This window comes from Apis cerana, linkage group LG6, assembly GCF_029169275.1.
Source record: "Apis cerana isolate GH-2021 linkage group LG6, AcerK_1.0, whole genome shotgun sequence".
Taxonomy (NCBI): Eukaryota; Metazoa; Arthropoda; class Insecta; order Hymenoptera; family Apidae; genus Apis; species Apis cerana.
The window spans coordinates 8,150,351-8,177,716 of NC_083857.1; the positions used below are offsets into that span (position 1 = coordinate 8,150,351).

General features: G+C 41.3%; 1 protein-coding gene and 1 long non-coding RNA gene across 2 annotated transcripts in view; one reads left to right on the forward strand and one right to left on the reverse strand.

Moving 5' to 3' along the window:
• Positions 1-14,320, reverse strand: part of LOC107993804 (RNA-binding protein MEX3B) — a 56,338-nt gene extending 42,018 nt beyond the window's left edge. The window contains exon 1 of the mRNA XM_017050427.3: positions 12,851-14,320. Coding sequence (XP_016905916.1) covers positions 12,851-13,151 — 301 coding nt within the window. The 5' untranslated portion in view covers positions 13,152-14,320. The remainder of the gene's footprint in view (positions 1-12,850) is intronic.
• A 173-nt stretch (positions 14,321-14,493) lies between these two features.
• LOC133666250 (uncharacterized) lies at positions 14,494-24,689 on the forward strand. The gene is made up of 2 exons (XR_009830115.1): positions 14,494-21,249; positions 23,581-24,689. It is a non-coding gene; the product is annotated as an uncharacterized LOC133666250 (long non-coding RNA).
• Positions 24,690-27,366: the final 2,677 nt, after the last annotated feature.

The following is a 27,366-nucleotide window of genomic DNA, read 5'->3' on the forward strand; positions in this document are numbered from 1 at the left end:
AGGAACCGTGGTTATACCTCGGATGGTTCTTAAGGGACTCCTCCTCCTCGCCTCCTCCACGCTGCGTGTTCGAGCAATCCTTTTAAACGCGTTTCCTTCTTACTTACTCTCCTGTAAATCGCGCTTCGTTCGAATTTTAAATTACTCGTTGTGACTCGTTGTTCTAAATTTTGCATAAACGAATTTTACTTGCTTGGAAATTATTATTTGTACGCGGAGCCAATGATACGTCTACAACAATTTCTCAATACGAAATATTTCACACGACTAACATATAAGTGTCTCGTAGATACCGATCACGGTGTAGCGCGAACTTTAACATAGTTAGTGTCCCGCTAACAATTAACGATGAATCGAGGCTACGCCGCCTCCTTTTATCCTCTTCGCGACTGTTGCAGCCTCGTTAGCCGAGTTACGCGATGTAGACAACGTCGTTAGAACAGACGTTTACCGTAATCTCGATTTCGAATCGAATATAAAGTCGGAATTTATTCGACGAAAGGCCACGAAACGAGTCGGTCGTCTCAGAATGTTTTCTGCTCGTTTTTTTAAGATGTTTTGGCGGCAAAAAAGAGAGAGAGAGATTGCAATACCAGTGGAATAAATTACGAGAACGTTCGTCGAAGAGAAGACCGAAAGGAGCCTCTGAATTTTATTTTTGTGCGCGAGCACGATCGTAAAGAAAAAGGCAGTGCGTTACATTCGTGCAAACTTAATACCGATCGCGTTACATGTCCCAATAACGTGTCGCCCAGAGTGGAATTTCTTTGCCGAATAATTCGTTCCCATCCAACAGTGAATATTACATCGGAGACGAGAATTTCATTAGGCAAAGAAACGTGATTCTCAATTTATAATTTGATCACCCGTTATTTTAAATATAACAAATTATTATTTCCATATGAAAATATTAATTTTATTAAAAGCATTGTTTCGAAGAAAAATCTCCTTGCTTGCCACACCAATCGAATATTCTAATCCTTTGACTTTAAAGTTCCACTCTGAAGTGTTCCCTCGTAATCGTGGAAAAATGTTAACAGCCTTTTTTATCGACACAGGGTAAAATAATCGATATATCACGCAAGAAAATACCATATAAGATAACACCTCCCATTTTAGTATCGAGGAAACAGGAGATAACGACGATTGCGTAACACGAAGAAAATCGTGTAGAACGTCAAACGAACGAGTAAAAAAGTGTGAATCGAAATTTCTTTTCCTTCCCTCCCCTCCCCCTTCCGTTGAAGGATCTCGTGTAATTCAACCCTGTCGCCCGCGTGTTAATTACAGCACGGCGCGAACAAAAGGTGGTTCGCACGTTTCTCTCGCGAGCAGAAGGGATCAGTGTTAGGCAGACGGAAGTAGGTCAGTGCCGTGTGTGCGATTCGTCTTCCCTTCCCTTCACGTATCCTTCGAATTAGCTCGCCGCGTCTCGTTAGACAGACCGGAATCCGCTGTCACTGCTTTCCCTTTCCGCGACTTTTGCCATTGCATAACAGAGAGATACTTAATACGTTGTACAACACGTGTTTCGACACGCGTAGGAGAGCATTATACGCTTATTTTCTTTCTTTCTTTCTTTTTTTTTTATTAGAATCGATACACGGTTGGCGATAGATTCTAAAAATTTTGGAGATTTGTCGCGTAAGAAAGGAGAAGTTGACGATTGGAAAGGCGCGTTTCGCAAGAGGAAATGCCATTTCGGTGACGCTGGCTTGAATATATCTAATTAATTATAAAATTATGTTAATATGTTTGAACTTTGTTCCAAGTTTCTAATGCTAATATTAACAGTTATTATTAATCTCGGTGTAAGTAAGAATGTTGTTAAATGTCAAATCATTTACGTCCCTTATTTTTTTTGTTGTATCGAAATGAATATAATTCGAAATAACTTTTTAAAAAAAAAAGATAAAGATTTCCATATAATACGATAGCAAGCATTGAAATTTCTCAAACATTGTAAAAAAAACTCTTGTTTTTATGAAATCCTCCAAACCCTACGAACAACCGAACCAATCAGAAAATTTAAAAAAGTTTCGAAGGATAAGATCTCTCTCTCTTTCTATTGGATCCCGATAATCTTAAAATAACACATAATTCAGATTCGAAGAAGTTTTTCAACATCATTCATTTCGTATCGTCGAACGATCAGCGATAAGGAGAGAGAAAGAGAGAGAGAAAAAAAACGACAAAGAGCAGAGGTCCATCGAGAAGGTGGATCGAGAATTTTGCAACAGCGAAAATCGAAACCGCGAAAGGGGGCAAAGAACGCGAAATCGTTCGCAACAGGCGAATCTCGATTACACGTCGAACGCCCTGGAGCTGATCGTGGGGCAATCAAAAACGCCGAAAGAGACAGGTCCCGCGCCTCCCGATGACACACTACCAAAAAGAAGGTGCGTACGTGCGTGCGTGCGCGCGGTTGTATAACACGACGCGCATAAAACTCTTGACGGCGATGTTTTAAAAGCCGGCCAACACGGAACAGCGCGCTTTCGAGAAGACCAAACCTTCGACGTGGAGGAGTCGAGAAAGACGGACGAACCATTGCTCGATCCCCTGGTCCGTATAATTTCATTAAAGTCGAGCAAAAAACTTTGGGACACGATTTGCCTCTCTTCGAGATCGAGAGTGGATTGACGAGCTTTACACGGGTGGATAAAGAGCGGAATAAAGAGGAGGGGAGGGAAAGAGAGACAGAAAAAAAAGAGAAGATCGAAACGGCGCGAGAAGGATGGGCGAGGACGAAAGAAAAGTTGCGAAGGAGCGAGAGCAAAGTACTCTCTGGTGGCTCGCGAGTCACCGTCACACGCTCACACGTAATACACGCGCGAATTCCCGGCTCTCCTCGTGTACAGATATTATGGTAGCTGTTGTGCGCGGAGCAGAGACGCGCGAGGGCCGCGAGGCAGACCAGTTGCTGCACACGCATACACACGTGAACGAAGGCGAAAGGATGAAGGCGAGCCTGGGCTAGAAAGAAACAGTTCGAGCAGAGCAGTAGACAGTCTTGAATCTTGACCTAGGACACGCATCGCCGACTACGTCACAGTTCGACGTACTACGAAAGGCTGAGCGCACTGTGTTTCCCTCTTTCTCGCACGCTTGTGTCTCTTGTCTCGATGGTGTACGTGTATTTATACGCAGCGGCTGCCACCACACACTCGACATTCACACGGTACGCCCAGGATGGAAAGGTCGAGCGAGGAGCGAGGTCGAGGTTTTTCCTTGAGCGGCGAGAAAATTCATTCGCGCAGCTTCGCCGGAAATCACCGCGTGAGGTCTACCTGGGCTTTCTGCCTACCCTTTTTTTGCATCGTTTGCGTCGAGCGTACGACAGGAAACCTGGATCCTAGACACGGTTTTGTTGCCATTTCTCGTTTTCACTCGTCGATCGGTTAATTACGATCGTTTAAGCTCGTAGGTGTTCCTTTTTATCCATTGCCTCGTTGGGATTGATTGACAACAAGTTTCCTTTATTTTATCCCGTAATTGTGTTCATTTATACGTAAATGAACAGATACTTGAATATCGTGCGAATAATTATGACAATATCATTGTTTCTTGATCTGCGAGTATTTAAGGAAATGAAAGAGATTTTGATCAATATTAAAAAAAAATAAATAAAAATAATAAATGATTTGTACGATATGAATTTATATTCGTTTGATTAGCATATATATATTGAATAAAAAATATTCTGCAGATTCCACAATATTGAACTATTTCTTGAAATACCGTTTATTTTAAATCATTAATAAAGATAAAAATAGAATGCTTAATTAAACGGCTAATTAATATCAATAAGTTTATCTATACATTTTAAGAGAAATCGATTACATGTTTTTATAACGTTTTTCCAGTTAATAACGATATCCGATAAAACAATCATAACAGTCAATATCATTTTCCTTTTTTCATAAAAATTATTTCAGTATATTTATTTATATCGTTATTCACGATTCGATTATTTTTATTCTAAATACTTTTCATCTCACTTTGATTGCAACCACACATCGAATTTCATCGCAAAAACTTAATTCAACTGCGAAAAAAAAAACAAACTGCCGGATGTTGCGAACCAGAAATATCAATTAATTAAGAACCTCCTATCATATTCCAATTATATCAAATATATAAATATTTACGAATAAAAATTTGCTCGTATCGTGCAAACAACATTATTTCACGAATTCAAAATATATTAATAAATAAAAATATTTATCCGTTAAATAATATATAAATATAAAAACGAATTAAATAAGCGCAATAATATATGTATATATTTACGATTAAATCGAACAACGAAACGAAGCATTCCAAACGAAGCTCGACAGATACGAGACCAAAGGTTACCAAAAAGGAATCCTTTGTGTCTCAAGGTTTCCGCGATCGAATTCCACGGTGTCGATCGGAGGGAGCGAACATCGACTGACAACGGCGACGGACTTTCCTCGTCCGGACGGAAGTGCCACGTCGGGTGCATTGTTGCGAGCCGAGTGTACGGGACGCGGATTGGCCAAATGGAGCGAGAGAGAGACTCTCTCGAGCCGTCTGTGTTCGTGCATATGCTTACGCCTTACCGTCCCGCGAGCGTACACACGGAGAGAAAGAGAAAGAGAAAGAAGGAGGAGAAAGAGAGTGTAGGTGGGTCGGTTGCGAACCACTTCCTCCCGGGACGTGTGCGGTCTTCGAATAATCGGATACTCGTGCGTGCTGCATCGGAGAAAGGATGTACACCGTTGTACGTTCGGTCAGAGAGAACAGTAATGAAAAAAAGGAGGGGGGAGGGGAAAAAAGAAGCAAGAGGAAAAGAGGGAGAGGAAAAAAAAGAAGAAGAAGAAAAGAACCAAAGTGTTGCTCGATCCTCGAATAACACTTCTTTGTACTCTTTTCATATAGAGCCGCCAGTCGGTTTCACGCATGAAATAATGCGTGGCGTGGAAACTCGATAATACGTATGGCGTGGAATCGCGATCTTCCGCGCGACGTTTCGACGATTAACGGTACAGAAACGCCCCACCGTCGAATGCATCGTATTTCCGTGCATGTGCAGCAACGAAAAAGGAAATGGAAGCACGCCATGTATATAAGGAAGCTTCGATAACGCGTACAACGTGCGCCAACGAATCGAACAAGTGGCATTACAAGAGCGGAAAGAAAGATCGGCTACTGGTTCGCCTTGCTACGTCGCATTTTCGAAACCGTATCACGTAGAAACGTTTTGCAAGGGAATTGCTCGTTTACAGAGGAATAATCGTTGCATACGACGCGTGACACTCTCTACCTGGTGGAATTTCGCCAAGCCCGACTACGTAGAGCAAAGCACCGATGGATATGGCCGCGCTCAACCGGCTGGCTACTACACCGTCCCGTGATAAAGAGAGGAAAAGAAAGAAGACGGGACAAAGGTCTGACAAAGGAGGAGGAGGAGAAGGAGAAGGAGGAGGAGAAGGAGGAAGGAGTGATGAGGGAGGAGGAAGGCCGGCGGTCGAGGAAAGGAGAGAAAAGCGACGAGCACGAGGTTAGGTGAACCCTTGTCGTCCGCTCGTATGCACGTCGTTCAGTGGATATTCGATATCCCCTGTGTATCCTCGAGTATTGGCCCCGACCCTGCTAGTGTGCAATAAACAAAGACATTTTCCACTTCCGATGTGTTGCGAGAGCCACTCGAACCTTCCTACGGGGAACGAAATTCTATCTTATCCTGTCTCTCGGGATCGGGACAAGATTCGTTCCCCGGCTCGGACCCGGCAGAGCCACGATGAATCGGACGATCGATCTCGATTAATAAATCGTGCGATCGTGCGAACATCTTCGCTTCGAATATTAAAAAATATTAACGAGTTACATGGGCCACATAGATATTCGAAAACGAGCAAATGGAGAAAGAGAGAACGGACGACTGGTTTTCCGATAAAAGTCGCTAGATACGACGAAACGCGTGGTCGCCTGACCTACGATGAGGTTTAACGTCCCTATTAGCGGATGTCATTTGAATGGGAATGTAATAAAAGTCGCGTGCAGCATAATTTAATTCAAGGTCGTGCATACTCGCTTTCGAGCAGATGCAGAAGAACGCAATTACCGGGGGACCAAGCGTGTGCAGAGTGCGCTCCTGCGCGCCTTGTATTATAATTATACATGCGCGTCGCCGCGTTTTTTATCGGGGAATAATATTTCGTGGCCGAGCAGTAACTCGTGACGGGGGCCTCGATTCCGAAAGAATTCACCGGCTGCCGACCAGTCGACGTGCGAGTTAAATTATGTGGTATGCATAATTGCGCTCAATGAAATTTGCGTCTTTGCCGCTATTCGAACCTTCTGATCTCGGGCCTGTTCCTCTCCTCTGTCCCTCTCTGGCCTCTCCTCTCCTGGCTTCCCCTTATCAAACGCTCATCACCATATTACATTAGCCGGCATATCCTCGTCACGCGTTAGGCGCAACGCGAATTATATAGTCGCGATGAAATTATGCTAAGTCGAAAAATTCGTGACCGTAAATTGCAAGGATCGATGAAACGAAGGAAATGAACGCATTTGGAAATTTTTCAAGGAATTTTGAAGGGGACAGAGCGCAAGTTCTCAAATACCTCTTAAAAGAAGAAACAAGGTTCTTCGAGATAGAAAAGGGCGGTTCGGGAGGCGAGCGACCTCTGGTCGAGGGTAGTCAGTCGGTGCACATGGCAGACAGAATAAATAAAAAAAGAGAAAAACCGTTCATTTCAGCCAACGCGCTGTAAACATCTGCTAGGCGGGGGCACGTTGGTCCGTAAGTGGTTCTCAACCGGTGGAGACATGGTCCTTCGTCGAAATCTATCGTCGACAATCTTCCACTTCGTTCCAATTCTCTCTCTTCTTTCCTTTTTCTTACCTCGAGGATATTCATCGTCGACATACCTTCTGTATTCTATTCCACGCTCTCTCCCTCCCCTCATTCCCTTAGGAGCTTAAGTGTCGATCGAGTTTCGAGTATGAGAACGGAAAGAGACCCGGTGTGGGTCGGCAGCTGCTTCGGAGGCCAACAAAGGCAACAACCACCGTTCTCGACACGAATCATTGCTATATTACTACCGCTGCTATCGTTCGCATATTTTGCTACTCGTTCTCTCGTATTTTCCTCTTTTTACGAAGAAGATTTCTAGAGGAACGTTCAAACTTCATTCGGGAATTTGTGAGTACATTGTATCTCTGAGAGATCGAATGACCACACTGTTCGAGAATCTGAGATCTCGTGCATCCTTCTTCGATGCCGGTGACGAAGCTCAAGGTTTCGTTGGACGGAGAAAGCGCGGGAAGTTTCGACATCGTTGGCCGCAAATTGAACCGAAGAACGGACGACCGATTCCACGGCCTCGAAAGAACGGGAGGAGATGAATGTCGGGGCACCACAATCACCGTGCGTGACAAAGTATGTCGTTAACGACGAAAGAAAGAAATTCGACGACGATGACGATGGTGCATTTAAAGAAGAGTCCTTCTCTCTCTCTCTTTCTCTCTCTCTCTCTCTCTCTTTCTCTCTCTCTCTTTCTCATATGCAACTTTGAAATTCTTGTCGGCGGAAATTCTTAATTTTGCAGCCGATGCTGCGGCCGATGAAAAAGAGGCGAAACTTTCGAAAACGATCATGGCCAAGGCCTCACGTGTGAGAATCGAACCTGAAATCCTATGTCCGAGCTCGAAATAATTTTTGAGATAATTGCTTCTTTCCTCTTCCTGGATGTATCACTGTCATCGTGTTACGCTGGAATCATTACGAATAACCTGGAACCGCAGAAACGAATGTTACACGTTTTACATTTGAAAAGGAGATAGTTGATTTCCTTGGTTGCGGTCAAACGACCACTCGATCCACTTAAGAAATCATTATAATAAATTAAACGTGCAATAAAAGTAAAAGCAATAGGGATGGCCTCATTTTTACCATGAACGGCTACGAAAGATTCCTTTCGAAAAAATCTTTACAGAGAACAGCACGAGTTTGCTGTTGTAAATTCGTGAAGAACAAATAAAAATTCTATATATTAACATTCTCCGCTCTTTCTCCGTATCTAAACTCAAAGGCGTTTGACCACACCGAGAGAGCAAGTCGTAAAATACTGGGAAAAGATTCTCCCAGTCTCGTGGGCAGCTTTTTACGAAGACACGTGAACAGCGGTACGGGTCTATTAACACGGTTTCATCGTCGACACAAATCTTTCATTTCAATGGAAAAAGTAAGCTGGCGGTAGCAACAGGCACGTGCTGATGCACAATAAAAAAAAAAAAGATGTCTCAATATGTAACATTCGAATTCCCACTTATAACTTATAACTTATATCATCCGTATATCATCGAGAAACGATACACGTTAAACATTCCACAGGAAAGGCAGGAAAACACGGAATCGTTCTGTACTCGTGGCACATTCACACATACTAGCAACATTTTCTTCGGTTACAGTTACGTGCAGACGAATAACAACTACACGTTTGAGCTTCTATCTCGCGTGCCGGCTACAAATAAACCAGCCACGATAACTGCATTCGCCTATTTCGCTAAATAAACAAAACTGTCCCCTGGCAGCTGGCACGCGTCGCCTCGCTTCTCCAGCAAAGGCGGAGAAAGTTTCGCGCTTCGAGTCCTATTTGCAGGCTGAATCGTGTATATGTACCGGTGTGTTGTGTTCCTGTGTACCTCTACGGCGTGAGTACGTTCGTGTGTGTGTCACGGTTAACAGAATCGAGGGACGACTAATGGCGAAACGCTTCTTCCTTCCCATCGCGATGGACAGGAGGAGAGCAACATAGCATTGCGCGCGCCAGTTCGCGTCGTCGGTTACGCGACGCTGCAGCTAACGACCTGGATAACCAACCGTGATGTTTCCAAAGTAACGTCATCATTCGCCGCGATGCGACACGAGGCGACGAGTCTGGCGACGGAGTTGCTCATTACAACTTCCGGTCCAGGAGAGCGAGCCAGAAAGAGAGCAGTCGGTGAAAGAGAGAGAAAGAGAGAGAGAGAGAAGGCGAGGAGACAGAGATCGCCAAGTATCATGGTGGGGAGAAGAGAATCAGCAGTACGACGGACCGACTGGCCGAGGGAATGAAACAGAGAGCGTGAGCACGAGGAAGATGAACAGAGGGGGAAGAGAGAGAGAAAGAGAGAGAAGGAACGAGAATCGAGCGAAAATGCTCAACAAATAGCCACATCCTCATAATAGAACGGCGTATCAAACTCATTAGACGTCGTTATTGAATCGACACGATTACGTTCCACAGAAAGATCGGATCTTCCCGTTAAAACCGAATGATCGATTCAGACGGAACATCGCGACACATCGAGGAATCGGTATATATGCACACGCTAGAATCATGCTGCGCACGTCGAGAGATTTAGGCGTTCGAGAATACGGGAACCCAGTCGGGTTATAGCAATGATTCATGCCAGGTATGTTAAACTGGTTCCGAGACGGGTTGCAGCCACTGGAAAAAAGAATCGAGGCCCGATCTACGAGACACAATGCAACGTTAGAGAGAAAACGGGCTCTATAGACATATATAAGTAAATCCACAACCCTGACGGCCCCACTGTCGGCGAAGGGTGGAGTGGACTTGGAAAGCAGGAAGCGAATAGATTTTGTAAGGAAAGAAAATGATAATTCACGACTATTAAATCAAACTTGTTGGAGGAAAATGATCGAAAACGTTATCAACGAATGCAACAATCGCATTAAAATTTCTTCATCTCATGCTTCATATTTTAATATGAGATAATTTCCTCTATGATAAAATATCCACAATAAACGGTTTCAAATAAACGGTACTCTGTTATTTTATTATAAATATAATTTTGCTTCTAATCGATTGCTCGAGTGTTAGTTAATTTGAAAAATATCAACAATTAATTTCACATCGTAAAAATATCGATCTCGTACAATAAATGAAAATCGATTTAAAGGAAGTACAGTAATCGGCCGATGAATCTGTTATGTTAAGTATTACTACGCAGAAGCATTGAGTACAGAAGCATGCGTTTCGGTCGCACGACACATCAGTGGTTCTCAAACCGACAGATTGCGGTATGGAAAGAGGATGCGAGGAAGCCTGACCAAACGGAAGAGACGATAAGCACGTACGGAAATCTGTAGCGGGTTCTGAATTTAAAACACGAACAGTCTTGACACCGTTCTAAGTGTCCGAGTCTAATGTTATTGGACGGTCAATATTAGCGCGCCTCACTGTGATGACCGACAAGCACCACACGGCTTCCTTTTACACGCCATCGTTTTCCCTTCTATCGGGGAATGCTTTAGGCATCGCTGGAACGATGCCGTTGCCAGGTACATTATATTCAGATATAATAAAATATTATCGACCAGATATCGGGATTAAACGATTCTCCTGTCGAATTATAACAAAATGATGTCTGTATACACGAGACGTTGAACTCGACTGAAAAATAAAGAATACGTACGCTACGCTCCGTCTGACTTATCGATTCCTGTAATCATCATAATCGACGATGAATATTGCGCGATGTTAATACAGTTATAATAAACAGAAATATATTGTGTAAAAAAACTGAAATATAAGAATTTATTTTTTTATCACATAAAATTTAAAAATTCAATGGATATATATAATAAGTAAAGCCAAGATCTGGCAAATATCCAATTATGAATTTACAAAAGTATATCACTCGAAGTATATTGCGCGCGCATGTTTGTACGTGACGATAAATGCGGTGGCGGTGGCCGAGAACGAGGTATAAATGATCGATCTATGGCACGTGCTATCAGTAGATGTGCTTCTTCCGCGTATATTTACAAGTTTTGTATTTTATCAAATTTGTAATTCAAAATATTATCCATGAATAAAAAATATATAATGTATTTTTATTTTTTTTCTTCTCATTTTTTCGAATCTCAATATTCAAAGAAGAATGTACACATACAAATGGATATGATTGAAAGACAAAAAAGAAAATTATTTTAATCTTGATAAAAATATGAATCTTACGAGCGATAGATAAAAGATAGGCCAGAGGCATCGTATGATTGCAATCGAAGTTACACGATTATTTATCACGTGCACGATCACAGACGTTAAGATTTAAATGGCAAGCCACGTGGCGCCACACAGCGGCCATTCCAGGTTTTCTCAATTTCGAAACATGCCATGGAATAAACGTACATATCGTCGTGTATTGTATTATGTTCTGATAGTATGGTTTGGATCGTTTAATAGAAGCAACTGTTTTGCTATTCAATGGAAAGATTATCTTTTCACGATGCACGTTTGTAGAAAGAATACAAACGCGTTCGTTAGATATAACTCTTTTCCACGCTAAAAAGATCTCTTTACGTCTCGCGTGCTCAATGAAACGAGGATTATAAAAAACGAAAAATGTCATTTCACGTCGCTTAGAATGGCCGAAACGAAAGACGCAAGTTATTGACCATGACTTACCGCTGGATATTGAATACAAAAAGGTCGGAAGTAGGTGTGTATCGTCCGTGTCACGTACATGTATGTTATTTTTATTTGTAACCAACTGTGCTTTGACATTTGGAAGCGAGAAAAGTGTTCGTAAAAACTTCCACCCTAATGTTTTGTTTGAAATTTCCTAAGTTTAACGGTCGTCGACGTTTTGTGTCCTCTGGTGTGCGGTTAGTCTTCAATTATCGTAAACATTATTAAATCGTGACATTACAAAATAACAATAATTATTATTTAATTTACATTTAATAAATTACATATCTAATTCAAGTAAGATATATAAAATTGAATATAAATAATTAATGTATAATTTTTTTATATATAATGATTGACATGAATAAACTATTTTAAACATTTATTTGTTATCTATCATAATATACCCATCAATGTATATAAATTTGTAAATGCATCATGTCCTGACAAAGCATGGCTATTTTTCATACTTTCTTGAGTATAGAAAAATAAGAATATGATACACTAGTTGTGATAGGAATAAGAGAACAAGCTCGATTTTGTTGTTTCAAGGAACGCCTTCGTGGTAAAGAAGGTTATGAAAATGTCATCAGTTTTGAACATTGAACGAGAACATTGCATAAACTTTTTTTTTATTTATGAGACCTGATATATCGTTATAAATGTAATAAAATTTTCATTATTATTTTACTTTTTAATGAATATTACGAGTCAAGACAGACACAAGGTATAAACTAATCATAAAGGTAATCAACGAACGACCACGACCTACGACAAGGTTCACTGCACGATGTTCCACGAGCTTCCAAACAAATTTGCTTTTCGAAGTTAGATTGGTTTAATTGCACCATTACTTGATACCACGTTTCTCGCGCCACACTCACGCTCGTGCCAATGAACTGTCAGTGGTGCTATACACGACAGATTCCGGTAACAAGGAATGCAAAATAATGTACTATGTAAATTCAACTTATGTAAATGTAGCGATATATTGTTATTAGAATATATTTCCATGATATTTTTAATTAATGCGTTGATATTTATCGAACGGTTTTTGAAAAATATTTTACGTTTATCACATATAAATTATTCGTATGATTTTTCAATATTTATAAGATTTTGTATATCAACGAAAGATATACAAAAAAATATTTTTGTTGACGCGCAGTTCGAATAATTTCAAATCCTTAGGCTAAGTTGTACGCAATTTATCAAGTCACGAAGTTTACTTTTCGACTATAAAATTTATCATCTGCCGATAAATGAGATTATCAATTCTCGAGAATATTTCACATTTAAAACGTATCGATGATTCTATACGGGAAAGAAGGTTAGATGACCGTGAGAAGTAAATCCGCGAATACATAAGAAGTCGAGGTTATGTTCGCGCTTACCTTGTCGGCCGACGATCTCTGCCACGTGCTCGCTGCTAGGCACCGGCACGCACTCGGTCATATTCTGGCTCTTCTTAGAACGTGCTTCCTCGAAAACGCCTGCCGGTGTCGTTTGCAAAGGATCCGGATCGTTGGCCGTTCCGGTGCCGGTTCCTGTACCAGTGCCCGGACATCCGGGAGTACCCTCGAGACCAAGCATAGATAATTCTAATGCCAATTGTAGGGCTCTCTGGTCTTCGAGGGAAGCAGTTCCACCGCCATTAGCTCCGCGATCCATTTCGCTGAACAAACTCGTCGGCATATCGCTCGACTAAATATCGCGTTGTGTCGCACCGGCAACTGTGTCGCAACTGTATATATGTGAATACGTTCGCACAGATAGTAAATCACAGTATCTTTATTCACCGATTTTCACTATTTTTCCTTTGATAATAATAGTCTTTCTTCACAGCCCGTGTCTTTTTTTTTTCTTTTCCTTACGTACGTTGTTCTAGAATGACTTCGTCGATAATCAAAGGTTAAACCGTATCGAACAGAGAGGTGTTTCTCACGATAAAGTCTAACTCGAACGATCGGAAAACAACGAAACACACGCGCGCGCGGGTGCACACCACACACACTAGATTATTTAGGACGAGAACTACAGTGCCGCTACACCAAGAGACTGAGCGATCTACTCTTCTCGTGCGCGGTCACGGGGAAATGTATGTAGGAAAAACAACGATGCACCGTATAAAAATAAAATCGTCGCTTCGCCGGTGATCGTTTCTGTCTTCTTCCTTTTTCGTCCAGTCCTCTGTGCGCGCGTATGTACGAGGAACGCACGACGTGAGTGTTGTTCGTACACTGAAAACGTGTGGGCTACTACTCGTCGTAATCTCGTGTCCACAATCGCACGTCCTTTTCTCGTCGATCAGTCTCTCACTCGCGCGCTTTCTTTCACCGCGTGTAAAACCGTGCTATGAAAATGGCCTTCTCGATATTCGCACTGGTTGGAACTGTTCGTAGAGATTCGTGTTTTTAAGAACACGACTTGTAACCGTCAAAGTCGTCGCTCGCGATGTTCGTATTTCTTCTTTTTTCTTTGTTCGTGTATCTGTTTCAACTGATACAATTTCGTTCGTTCGTCTTCTCTTCTGTTTCTCTCTGTTTCGTTCGCTCTCGTTCTCCCCTTCGGCGGAACGGCGTAACGTAACGTAACGTAACGGCGCGTGTATCACGTTTGGGAGCTTCGTCACCGACCGACTGACTAAAGCGTCCGAGAGCGTCGTCGCGCGACTGAAGCACTGAAAACGGAGGCAAGGGGCGCCGCGCTCTCTCTTTCGTTCCTTCTTTCTCTCTTTATCTTGCACGCTCACTTGCGTTCTCTCTCTTTCTCGCTCTCTCCCCCTCACCACGATCTTTCCTTTCGAAGGCAAGCGCGTGCAACTACCCTCTCGCTCGTGTTACCACTGCGACTGACTGCGACGTACTGCGACTGCGGGTGCTAAAGCCGGTGCGCCGCCATGTGCCGGACGCCGGCTATGCGTCTCAGTGATTGGTCATGACGGTCACGTGGCACCGTACCACCCCTCCCCACTACATTCGTCACCGGCGCACGAAGTACGAGCGCACCTACCAGCTGAGAGCGCCACACTTCGTTCGCCTCCGGATACGGGCGCGTGCACTCGTCCCTACCGGCTTGCAACCCCCTCCGTGTTACCGCTCGTGCTCTTGCCTCTTCGCGAAGTTTCCCTATGGATCCATGCTAGAGCACCGGCTGCACCACCGATTTTCAACAACGCTGATTGCCCGGGGCTGCCTGGGATTGTAGCTCCATCTCTTCGCGATAACATGAAATGTCACGATCAGGGGATGCACTTTCATTCCGTCGATGCAATTTCAGTTAATTTAATTACTCACCGTCAATATTTCTACTTCCAGCTTTGTTGTTTGATTGCAATTTTAATTAACGATAATAAAAAGATTTCTTTTACAGCTCTATTTTTTATTTAAAAAAACCTACTCAGTTTGAAGTTCGTTTATTTTTCTTCCCCTTTCCCCACTTTTAATTAGAAAATATATCGATGAAATTTATAATTTAGGGAAAACTTTAACAAATACGAACGAAAAATACGCGTGTTTCGATACAACGACTCGTTTTAACCATTATAGTGGTAACAGTGTATTTTCTAGGAATATTTGTTGTATGCATCGTACCGTTCACGGTTAACCTCGCGATGCAACACCCTTTCCTATCCGCAGTCCCGTCAACGACCTCTGTCTGCATATAGGGTGCCTAACAAACGCATTCGTCGGTACTCTTTTTCGTGGTGCGTGTAGTCACTGCAGCACATCGGCGAAAGGAAATGCAACAGGAAGGAAATTTACGACTCTCGAGAAATAATAGCAAGGTATCGTTCGAGTCGTAAACCGTAGTTGGATCGTTTGAGACTCCTATCACGCCGTAAATTAGATACGACGTCAAGAGTAGTTCAAAGGAAATCTCAGCTACTCCTAGGTACCGATATAAAAGTGAGATTCTTCTTAAAACGTCACGATTTTATATGATTTAATTGCCTATTTTTACAATTTCACGAATTTTACAATTGTTATTTGTTCCATCAATTTTTACTCATCTTATCGATAATCATTAATCAAATCAAACGCGTATATATTAAAATTAAATATGGTAAACGAATATTCCTTATGAGATCAAATATCCATTAAAATATTTCGACCACGTCCGATTCAAGAAAGATGCAAAAGTTCTGTTTTTATCCAATTTAATATGATCGAATCTCGCGATATAAATTTATACAGTATCGCCGATGAAACGAGAAAAACAGAGTTTTTTATTGCGATCGATATTCCACGAGCACACCGCCAAACAAGTTTCTGTTGAAATGTCTTAGCACAACGTTCGTGCACAGTGCACTGCGCTATAGTCTGCGCATTACACCGTGGAATGGTTAACTTTCCGTAATCGAGGTATCAAGAATATCTACACTCTGAATCGGTTAAGCTAGGTTAAGTTCCGCCGATCTATCGTCCTTGAACTCCAACGCCAATGATCCCACAGACTATGCAGGAATTCGTTCTTAATGTGGGGTTCGCAGATCAACGCTACAATTTTCAAGATTGCAATTTATAATTAATTGAAGCGTAAATCTCGTAAAAAAAGAAAGAAAGAAGAAATAAATCGTAAAAAGAAAAATAGAAAAAGAGATCATTAATTACTCGTAAAAAAAACTTATTAAAATTCTTCTCTCGAGTTAAAAAACAAAATAATAATTATTAAGTGCGATGAAGTGCACAGCCTAATAAAAGAACAACCGTTTTGATACTTTTTAAAGATGCGCCGCGATAAATTTTCAAGAGGAACCAGTTCGCCACGTAATATAAAAACGGACGATGCAAGAAGTTGTCCACCTCCTTTCTACTAATTGTCAAAAGTCAACTCGATACGAGGAGGACGAATAATCGCCCCACCGATATCTTCAATCTCTTAATCCGCGAATCACGCAATTGCCACCTGCACGATCCTATGTATATATTTGCTAACGACGAAACGGGGGATTCGATCTAAACTGATTTCTAAATGCACCCGTTTGGACCTTGAACCAAGGTGCAACCGTGTTCCATTGTTCTCTGCCGACGACCCTTCGTCCTCTCCCCAGACCGACCGATTGCTCGATTTTTAGTCGGGTCTGCACACACGATCGGGACCATGTCCTCGTCGAGGACAGACGACGATGCGCACTAGAATAATTCCAGAATATTGAAAACATTCATTAGCTTAAATTTTATTGGTTTAACTATTTCACTATTAATTGATATTCGATTATTATAAAATAATAAAATGATGATAATATTTACGAAGAATTTCAGATAAAAATTTATAGGTTTCTTTTACGTTGTTATAGAAATATTTACGTGTATTATTTGGTTTCACAAATAATGAAAGAAAAGATCAAAAATTGATATATCATATTGATATATCTATTCTTAAAATTTTTTTGCTTCGTTGAAATTAATAATAAATAATAGTTTTAAATGATATTACCTATACGATGTTAAGAAAGGATTATAACGTAACATACGAGAAAGTTGACTGCATTTTATTAGCGTGTCTGGTGTATGTAACTCTTTTATTATTACTATAAAGTAGCAAGTTACAAGATTGTAAATTAAATAAAAGTACAAAAAGTGTGGATTCGTATAATCACGAATGCATAAATATTGCACAGAAAATAAAAAAAAAATATTATTTCTTTTATTAAAAGTCAACGTGATTCAACAATAATGCCCAATAAAACGCAGATTAAACGACGAGTGTCAGCAAAATCTTAGGACAATAAACCTTTCCTTTTTATACTTTTCTTTTCTATTTGCTCAAAGTAAAAAAAAAAAAAAAAGAAAGAAAAGGAAAAAGAAAAAATCCGCACACAATTGCTTAAATACTAACCAAACCAAACCATTATCCTTATTCGTTGAAACTTAAATAAAATTATACATTATTTGAAGTAAGGACACATTAGACAAAATCCCAAGGTTTTTCAAAATCGTTGCCAGTCATTCAAATGACGAAAAGGAAAAAGAGAAAAAGAAATTTCAACCGCTAACTTTCTCTCTAATCCTTCGGCAAAAGCGGCTAATTTTGTTTCTCATTGTTTGCCGAAAGCAACGACCCGTTGCTTTCTCAAGGCTGTCTCGGGATGCCACCTTTTGCCATGAGCACCTGCCGACTTCTGCCGAGCTCGTGCTCTCCCGTGCTCGCTCGTAAATACTTGCAACTTGTCCTGTAAACGTTGTTTTCCGAAACTTTTGCTCGCATTCGCTCATTTTTATCACGGCCAACGACAAGGGGGACGAGCTGATCGAGCAACGAGCGGCGATTTACCCGTCATACCCCGAAGGGGTGGTTTCTCCCGACATATGCGCGCCTTCTGTACACGAAACACGAGCGTGAAAGTATCGTGTTCGTGCACGTGCCCGTTCGTCGAATTAATTTGGTGATCGCCGCATAATCAATCGGAGTAATTGATGATGGATACAATTTTGATGTAATTGTGGCCGGAGGGATGGAAAACGTTCGCGCTTATCCCCTTCCAGGATGCTGCAAGAATTGAGCACGACGTATCGACGATGAGGTATGTAGGTTGGAATTGATGCGGGAAGACGAGCCAAGGGTTTGCAGCCCTGAGTGAAATTAAATGTAGATAGTCAAGAGGTGTATGAGGAATGTAATATACGTAATGCACCGGTTGTGCATTGTCTCGTAATTGGAAGAGATGTGGCTAAATTGAATTATTTCTAACGGATTCTGCTCGTTTCGCTTCTACTGCATATTTGATTGTTGATTTAACGAGTGAGTGAATTGGAATAAAATTCTGAAATAAACGTAATAAAATGAGAATTTTAGAAGAATTTTTAACTAAATTTAACTAATTCCAAGCATTCGTATTACGAGTGGATGTATAATTATTACTTTTTATTCACATCAAAGAGCAGATATGTTATTAACTCCCTTAATCTCGATAACTATATACTACTCTTGAGTTATTTACAAAATCGATTAAAACGGACGTGAAATAATTAGATTTCGATCACAGCTTGGAAAATTTTAACGAGACGAATCGGTTAATGTCTTCCATCGCTTGAAAACCGAATTAAAGTATCCACAATTCACTATAGCATTCGCTATAGAAACTAAATTACTGCAGTCTGGAGGTAGTAATTTAAAATTTTAAAAAGCGAGCGGAGAAATAGCGAATACTGGATCAGCTGCGAATCCTCGCTGCTCAACCTCCTTCGATTCTGCCCACGTTGCCTCGCGTTTTCGTGGCTACCATTTTCACAAGTCTCTACCGGCTGTTCTGCAGCGAACGACCGAAGAAAGCGCAGCCCCGAGAGATGTTGCAACACGATACTGTTCGGGCCGTGACCGAACACCAGCCACACCGTGCGTGGCTCTTAATGTCGCGGCTTATTACGAGCAATAACGATCCACTGTATGCTACATTTATATCTTATCAGACCCGACGTTATGCATCACGCGCCCCATAATATCATACTTTTAAAAACGTGTTTCTTTATGCGGCGGAAAGTCGAGCCCCACGCTCGATTCCCCAATCCTCTCGAATCCTATCAACGCCACCGAACGATAGATTACAGGCGTTCCCCAAACAACCGCTATCGTTTCAACAGATTTCCATCCGCGTCCCTCCGCAATTACGAACAACAGCGCCCCGACGGATGTTGAGAAACGGAATGGTATTCGTTCCATCCAGCGAGAAAGAGAGAGAGAGAGAAGGGAAAAAGAAATCTAAAACAGGGAAGGCTCTCCCCGGAAAACGTACATCCTTAAGGGGTCGCCCTAAGTGTAAAGGACCCTTAAAGACGGACACGAGGGAGTCGCTGGTTAGCGGCACGCGCTCATAACCGCGTTTCAGGATGTGGCGCCAACCGGCTCGTGTTTAACTTAATAACGAACGGAACAGTTTCTGGCCGGCTGGCGCATTAGCTAACTCCTCTTCGACGTTCGGCATGCTCGGCCGTATTTTTAGCGCATGCAACCGGTTGCCTTGCACGGCGCGATCATTGTCGTCGCTTTGCGAAACTGCACCAACTCCTGCGGGGCGGCGTGTCCTCGCGAGATCGGCGTACCTACACATATCGTATATCGTACATGCGTCCGCCACCTGCACAGACACGCGCGCGCACGCGTCTGAGTGTCGCGTTCGCAGAATACACCTTGGTGATTTTTCTGCGCGCACACCGGCTCGCGTTTTGCGTTCGCACGCGCGCTCGAATACCAGATCGAGCGAGTTCGCGTGCGCCTATATACGGACCGGAGATCGTGTATGTGCGAGCAAGGTATACGCGGCGCTGCGAGGATGGAGAGAAGAGAAAGAGAGAGAGAGAGGAGGGGGGAATATTTCGTTCGATTTCGATCGACGGGGTGTAACGGGGGAGAACCGCATTGCTGGCCTGTGAGTCGACCAAGACTGCTAGGACGACAACGACGACGACGACGACGATGGTGGCGGCGGTGGTGGAGCCGACGCACGTCTTGTCGCCGAACGGCGTGTCTGAAGGGCAGGGCCGTATTGCTCGCGGCTAGCACCCATACGATACCGCCTCGAGCGATCCGTTTCGCGTGCCATCGGGGTGAACGAGGTGTGAATTTTAATACGATCACGCCTGGCCACCGAGCCAGCCGAGGGTAAATAAGAGTTAGACGCCATGTCAAGGTGTATCCTTGTGATACTTTTGAATTCCGGTTTTTCGGAATTCAAAGTTTTGTCGTTCCCGATGCTAGCTGATCGTTGGGTATCGTGAGATTATTTGTTATTTTGATGGAAACGGTGTAGGAAATTGGCGGATATCTCGGAATGAATCACGGAGATAATAGGTTGAAAAAATGTTGGATAACGATTGAGCGATTACTTAGCCAATTCTCGCTGTGATTCACGAGTACGAAGCCAGAGAAGCAGCCGGTGCTGACAATATTGATCGACTATCTATCCCAATATCTGGTTAACCACGAAATTCGGCGGCCACCCACGCAACGACGTCCGTCGAGCGGGGTCAGCATGGGTAGCGGCCGTAAGGCCGTTGCACAACGGCGAAAACGCATAAATAGCATGGTAAACGATGATAGCGCGGATAAACTGCCTGCTTTCTAAATATACCGTGCTCGGTCCATTCGCGGAATGTGCTTCTGACCGCAGTCTATAACACTTGTCACCTTTCCTGCTCTCACCTTTCCTTGATCTCTGTTTTTACTAGTTAAGAAGTCGGCAATATTACACGAATACGTATCCTGTTACAATTCGATTCTTGTTTCGACGTAATTCAATTGCCAATCACTTCAAACTTAATTTTCTCTATTTTTGAGAAAAATAAGAGAGGTTGCGATAGCATTTTACTAGATTTTTCCTGTTCCTCGATATTATATAAGAATTTGTTTTCTGATAAATTTAGACTTCTATCGCTATTTCTATCGATTGTGAAGAAGCATTCGTACGTGTTGTGTACGTTGTAAACCGAGCTTCAGTTGGTCTATAGGCTGGCGTGCACTGAGAGCTCGAAAATTTGAGTGGTGAATACTCAAGGTTGGGAACCGTGAAAAATAAGGATTAATTGAGGAACAGACGTATGTCGGCAAGATTCAAACATTTTCGAATCTTTGATGATATAATAGATTCTTTGTATATTACGTGGTTTAAAAGAACTCTTGATTAAAATAATAAATATATTAAATTGAAAATATAGTGTAATAATAATGATAAAAAGATAAGTAAAGATAAGATAATAGTTAGATGTGAAAAAATTTACTTCAAAGATGAAAATCTTCACATAACCTCAATTCAAGATCTTTGTAACGATTCTTAACGTGCCTTATTGGAATACAGGTTAGTGTATTTCATATGGAAATTTTACAGCGATTAGAATGGTTCGTTAAGACAGCGTGGAGCCACAAATTAGCTATAAATTCGATAGAAGATTTATTTACACCTAACATTCACGTGGTTACCAATACCCTTTGTATTTATGGTCGGCACTTTCGAGCGAACGAGAAACAGAAAACGATTCACGATCGGCTTCTAGGATGCGTTTGCACTGAGAATTCGAAGTACCTTGGACAATGGTGTAGGTATACGGGGGCAAATTTAGAGAAAAAGTTAAAATTAATATTTCTCACGTGTTATTGTTATCTCGACGTAATGTAATTTAAATCTCGTTGATTATTTGAATTTCGTTGTACAATTATTCGTAAGAATTTAATATTACAACTGGAATTGAGAATATAACAATAATAATTGGCATTAAACAAAGTATTTGTCATTTTTATATTTAATCTTAATACAAAATTTCTAAATTTATAGGTGAATTTTATTTTTACACAAAAGTAACATTGTATCGTTAAATTTCTATTTAGTAAATATTATAGAAGATTTTCCCTATAATAAATATTTAATAATTCCATTATGTATATTTCAATAGACCCGATATAAACAAACAATCCATTAAAATATATTACTTCCATTCTCACATAATATATTCCATTTTAATAGTTTCGAGCTCACTAATTCCCCAATTCCTTAAGAGACCTAACGGGATTTTTAATTACTCAGTCTCCTTCAAACCGAGCAAACATTTTTCCGACAAACGTCGAACGAGCCACGAAAAGAAACGAAGTTTGCAACATACCGACCGACATGCTGCCTACTTCACAGGTAGAACTTCAGATCAGGCAGAAATTTCTCTCGCCTTGAAACTCGTTTCAAGAGAAACGAATCGTCGATGAAATTTCGTGCGTACGCTTTTGACATTTCGCTGATCCCCCGGAGACGTTAGCCTCGATTCCCTATGAGCGAATCTTGCGACACCCCCCGACGAATTTAAAGTCTCGTGTACGAGACGATGGCCCACTAGGGCTGGCTGAAGGGAAGAGAAAGAGAGAGAGAGAGAGAGAGAGAGAGAGAGAGAGAGAGAGAGAAAGAGAGAGAGAGAGAGAGAGAGAATGACGAAGAAACGAAGGGTGATCGGAGAAATGAAGAGGACAGAGAGCGTGCAAATTGAAAAGAGGAGGGAACGAGACGACGAAGGAGGACGCAGAAAAGGGAGCACGCGGCAAAGGAGAAGAAAAGAGCTCGCTTTTCAGACGGTTCAATAGATTTCGATCTGAGCGACTTTTTTCTGGCCTCTGAAACGAAACGAACAATGGGCCAGACGGAAACCATGAGCCAAGCTTGATGGCCTCCCGTGTGTACGCTTCCACGTGCACGTGTACATATACGGGATAAGGGATAGGGCATGTAGGGCACGTGTGTGTGTGCGCGTGTATTGTACATCTGGATCGGTCTAGAACGAGAACGGAAGTTTAATGACTTGGAGTGTCGGTGGATCAGCTGGAGCTGTTCGCGTCTCGCTCGCGCTTTGTCGATTGATCACGTTAAAAAAGAAATTTTGTGGAGGCATGGCCTCGTCGTATCGAGGGTTACGAAAGTTCGTGGCGAAATGGAAGGATAACGCGGGACCGTTCAATCGAACTCGTCATATAATTACACTCCAATGACGATTTCTTAATTGGCATTTAAATTTAGCGGTTGGGCGATTATGAAAGATTTTTTTTTTTAACGTATGCCTGGAAATACGAGATTGGTAAAGCGACCAGTTCTCTCCTATCCATCGCTCTCGTCTGGCGGGCCCACGAGAGAGAAAGTCAGTCGACATCGATTACGTATAACAGTTGGGAGTCGAAGGTCCCCAGCTGTTCTTCCGTCGAGAACGATGGAAGAACCAACGCCTCCTTCAAAAGACCTCTTGCGAGTTGATGATGTTTATCCGCTGCATCTCGTTGAAATTGATTGTTTCCTCTTGAACTGCAAAAAAAAAAAAAAAAAAAAGAATATAAAATATTTGACGACAACAAAAAAAAAACGAGAAGAAAGAAATTTAGTTATTTATATAGGGGTCAGCAATAAATCATAATAAATCTATGTTTTTACGTTTTACCGTTATTTTGTAAAATTTTCGTCGAAACAAAATGCGGTCTTCAATATAAATTCTTCTTTCTCTATTGTTCCATTGTGTCTCCTTGTGGGAACCTTATATTCCGTTTTCCGTTACCTTTCGTTACCTGAGCTGAGTTAATTCGCCTTTTATAACTCAGCTGACCATTGATCGCAAATAATTTGCCATATGTTTGGCATATGTTCAATATTCCTGATTTTTTCTAGGGATATTTTTCACTCTATAACCATTTTGTCGAGTGCACGGTCATCCTTGGTCGAACCGGAGCTCAAAAGATCGATAACAGGACATAGTGGCGTTTCTATTTATATGGGAGTGCGGTTCGACATAACCAGAGATACAATCCGCGATACGTGCCAGATAGAATCTTCCCATCCAATTTTAGTTCGTCGAACTGCGAGGAATTACGATATACATGAAAGCTCGAAGAATCGCTCGATGAAGCTCATCGCACGAAGAAAAATATAAATTCTTAATATTACGTTGGATGGCAGAACTGAGTCGAAAATTTCGCAATTCCCGTTTATAATAATAATACGATGAGCTCGTTCGTTTCAATGGATTCGTTTCAAGAATATTTCATGCCAGAGATCATTCTTAAAGTGTGTGGCTTGTCCATGGATTGCTGGAATTCGAAAGTTAATAGTCAGAGATCCATGGTTAATTTTACAAATTAAAACTCGTTCTGTTATTTTAAAAATAAGAAATGTGATAGGAATAAATTTTTCATCATCCGTTGATTCATAGCATTTCTTCTTCGTATTAAGCGCAATAATGAAATTTAAGCGATACAAGATTTGTTCGCAAGTAAATTTCTTTAATTTCAAGGAATTTCAATATTTTGTGATAAAATAATTTTCAATTTTTATTTTCCATTCTGTTACTGTTGCTGCAAAATAGTGTAATTTGTTAATATACGTTTATAAAAAGAAAATATAGATGTGAAAAATGAAAATATAAATTTTATTGCCTTTTATAAGCTCGTGTACTAAGGTACTTTATCCACTGAGTGCACTAGTTTGCTCAAATTCAATTTTCTTTCTTATAACACCATTCAAGCCAGGTTCTCGAGCTTGAGAAAAGTTTCTCTCGCTTTATCTTCGTACATAACGTAAAAATGTTGTGTGTATGAAGAGTATGAAAAATATAATTATCTTTCAAAAAAACTGTATTTTTTTGTTGAAAAAAAAAACTAGTACTTAATTTATGATTACGCCCTTAATTGCGGCTTTTAAAGGGCATAATGTGTAAAGTCGTGTGGCCATACTAAAAACGAATTTATTTAGTCAAAAATAAAAACCATTACAATTTATAATACAGCTTTTCCGTCATATTTCAAGCCGTTTTATTCCTTTAAAAATCTAATTTCCTATAAATTCATTAAAAGCTTTTACATAGCGTCATCTATCTTTTATAAAATATTTTCTCCCCTCAAAGAGTTCGTCATAAAAGTTTCATTATTCATCCGATAATCGCATTTCAAACAATTTCTATCATTTTATGTATCTCTTATTCGTACAAAAAAAAAAAAGAAATTCTACGAATTTCCTCTTTTCACTTACAAATTACAATATATTAAATTACAAATGTAAATTATTATATCCAGACAAAACATCGATTCATATTTCTCATAAACAAGGATAAAGTCCAAACGAATCAAAATCAAGACGATCCAACACGCGGTCACCGGCTACTTTAACGAGATTCGATTCTCTAATCAGTGGCTGTGTCGCGTGTGTTTACGCGCGTCACGTCGCGAAAACAACAAAATCTAATCTCGTGGAATTCGATCAGGCTTGGAGAGGCGTGGAGGAGACACCTGGAGTCCATGGATAATTTCCACCATGGAATTTCACCAGAGAGATTCCAAAGAAATGAGAAACAAAACGCGGATCCTTTCGTTTCGTGTTACAAGTCCACTGACGAGTTTAACCGCGAACGCGCATATTCTATCAACCGCAACGGCGTTTAAGCAGGGATTAAGTTTTATCGGGTACACCGGCCACGGGATACGTGAAATGAATACAGTTTAATGCGTTCGATTGTTCTCGCCTTGTTATCTGGTTTATTGTACGTATATACACTTGCGAATTACGAAGTACGAAAGCGAAACCGATTCCATACCGATTTTTAACGATTATGTATGAAATATGCAGTTAATTCGCATTAAGGTGTATCGGGCATTCGTGGCCGGCTTAATAATTGCTTAATGGGGCTCGATAAAATGGGGCAAACAAGTTTCTACGGATGCATTCGCACGTGTGTGCGAAGTGTAAAAGAATTAGAAAATTGGCCGATCGCTGATATATCGCGCAAACTGTCAATCAATTATTTTGATACTCGTGTTTTTTTCCCTATATTGACGATAAACATTGAAATTTAACCACAATTATTTATGCCAATTTACCGATCAAAAGGAAAATCGTTGCGTTATATTATAATGTGAATGTAATTCCATTTACTTGAAAAGAAAAAAAATAATAAATATGAAAAGACCATTATATATGTATTATTTAAAGGATATTACGGGAAAAATAAAATTCTCTCGATGCGATATAATATAAAAATTGTGCGACACGAGTGCAAGGTAATTTTCACGATATTGTTTAAATAAAATAGAAACACAGGTATAAGAGCATAAACGTTTGCTTATAAATCCGAATGTAATCTAGACAGTGGAACGAAGTGTCCGCAGAAATTGCTGCGGCAAACCGATAATATTCTCAGATAAGCGATAAGAACCATCGATGCAAAATATCCAGTTACAAAAACCGAATGCTACCGGGATATTTACAAGCCCTATAAACGCGATAAATTCCGATTAAATCATTTTTCATAAAATCCTAATTAACAATTCCTCGGAGAATATTTTACATAGATGATAGGCTGATCGGTGTCGACTCCGCGTTAAAAAGTCGGATGAGACGAGCGTATCCTTGACAATGTGCGCTGAATATTCGGGTCACATCCTCGATCAGACTTCCTTCGCCGGTGGAACACACGCACACGCACGAGACCAAAGAGGAGAGCATGTAAGGCCGATTAGACAGGATCTACAAACGTGTTCGACGAATTATAACGATTTAAAGTGGGACATGTGCCTATACGTCCTATACATTTCCCTCCTTCTCCTTTCGTCCAACTGGGAATAAGGGAGAACGACCCTTCAGGGAAACAGCTGTTGAGCGATGATGAGAAAAGGACGGAGGCCCGGGATTCGGAGAATGACGGCGGAGGAGAGGGCAGACAGAGTGAAAAAAGAGGTTACCACCTGGCTTACCTGGCTTGTGCTTACCTGAAAACCGTATACCTGCCCGGGCATTCTTTTGTGCGGGGCTCGGGGCACGCACCCATTCCCAGACGACATCCTACAAAACTACACCGAGCTACTGTCGTGTCGCTGAGAAAGACGTTTCGAGAATATAGCTAGAAGATGTCCTTGATATCGTGCATGCGTATCAAGGTGCTTGTTCTTGCACCGTCGATGTCACTGACTTTCGCGTCCTGTGACGTCCACTTTCGAGTTAAGGTCATTGGTAACATAATTGAACCATTCTATTCCTCGCGCGACTTTCGTCGAATTCAAGTTCGACCAGTCCAGTGATTTACGAGCAATAGTCGAGAATATTAGAGTTGAAAATACGTCCTGGTTTTTTCTTTTCTTTTTTTGTACGTATCATGGTGATGCAGAGTGGAAAGAAGTTTTATACGTGGTAAAAATGTCGCGTGCTTGTATAATTTGATGTCTGGCTAATGGACACGATTGATGCATTAAGAGAACATATGGCTCGGTTACACGCGTGTTCCTACTTTTTCTCGCGCGAAACCGCTCGCTTCAAGGATCATTTCATGCGTCCTCGTTTCCGGTCCGTGCAGATGCAGTTTCATTCCCGTCGAAACAATGTCGAACCACATTCCGAGGAATCGATGAATTCTCGCGACCGGCCCTTCTCAATTTTCTGACTACGCCGAAAATCTGGCCAGATGGCGAA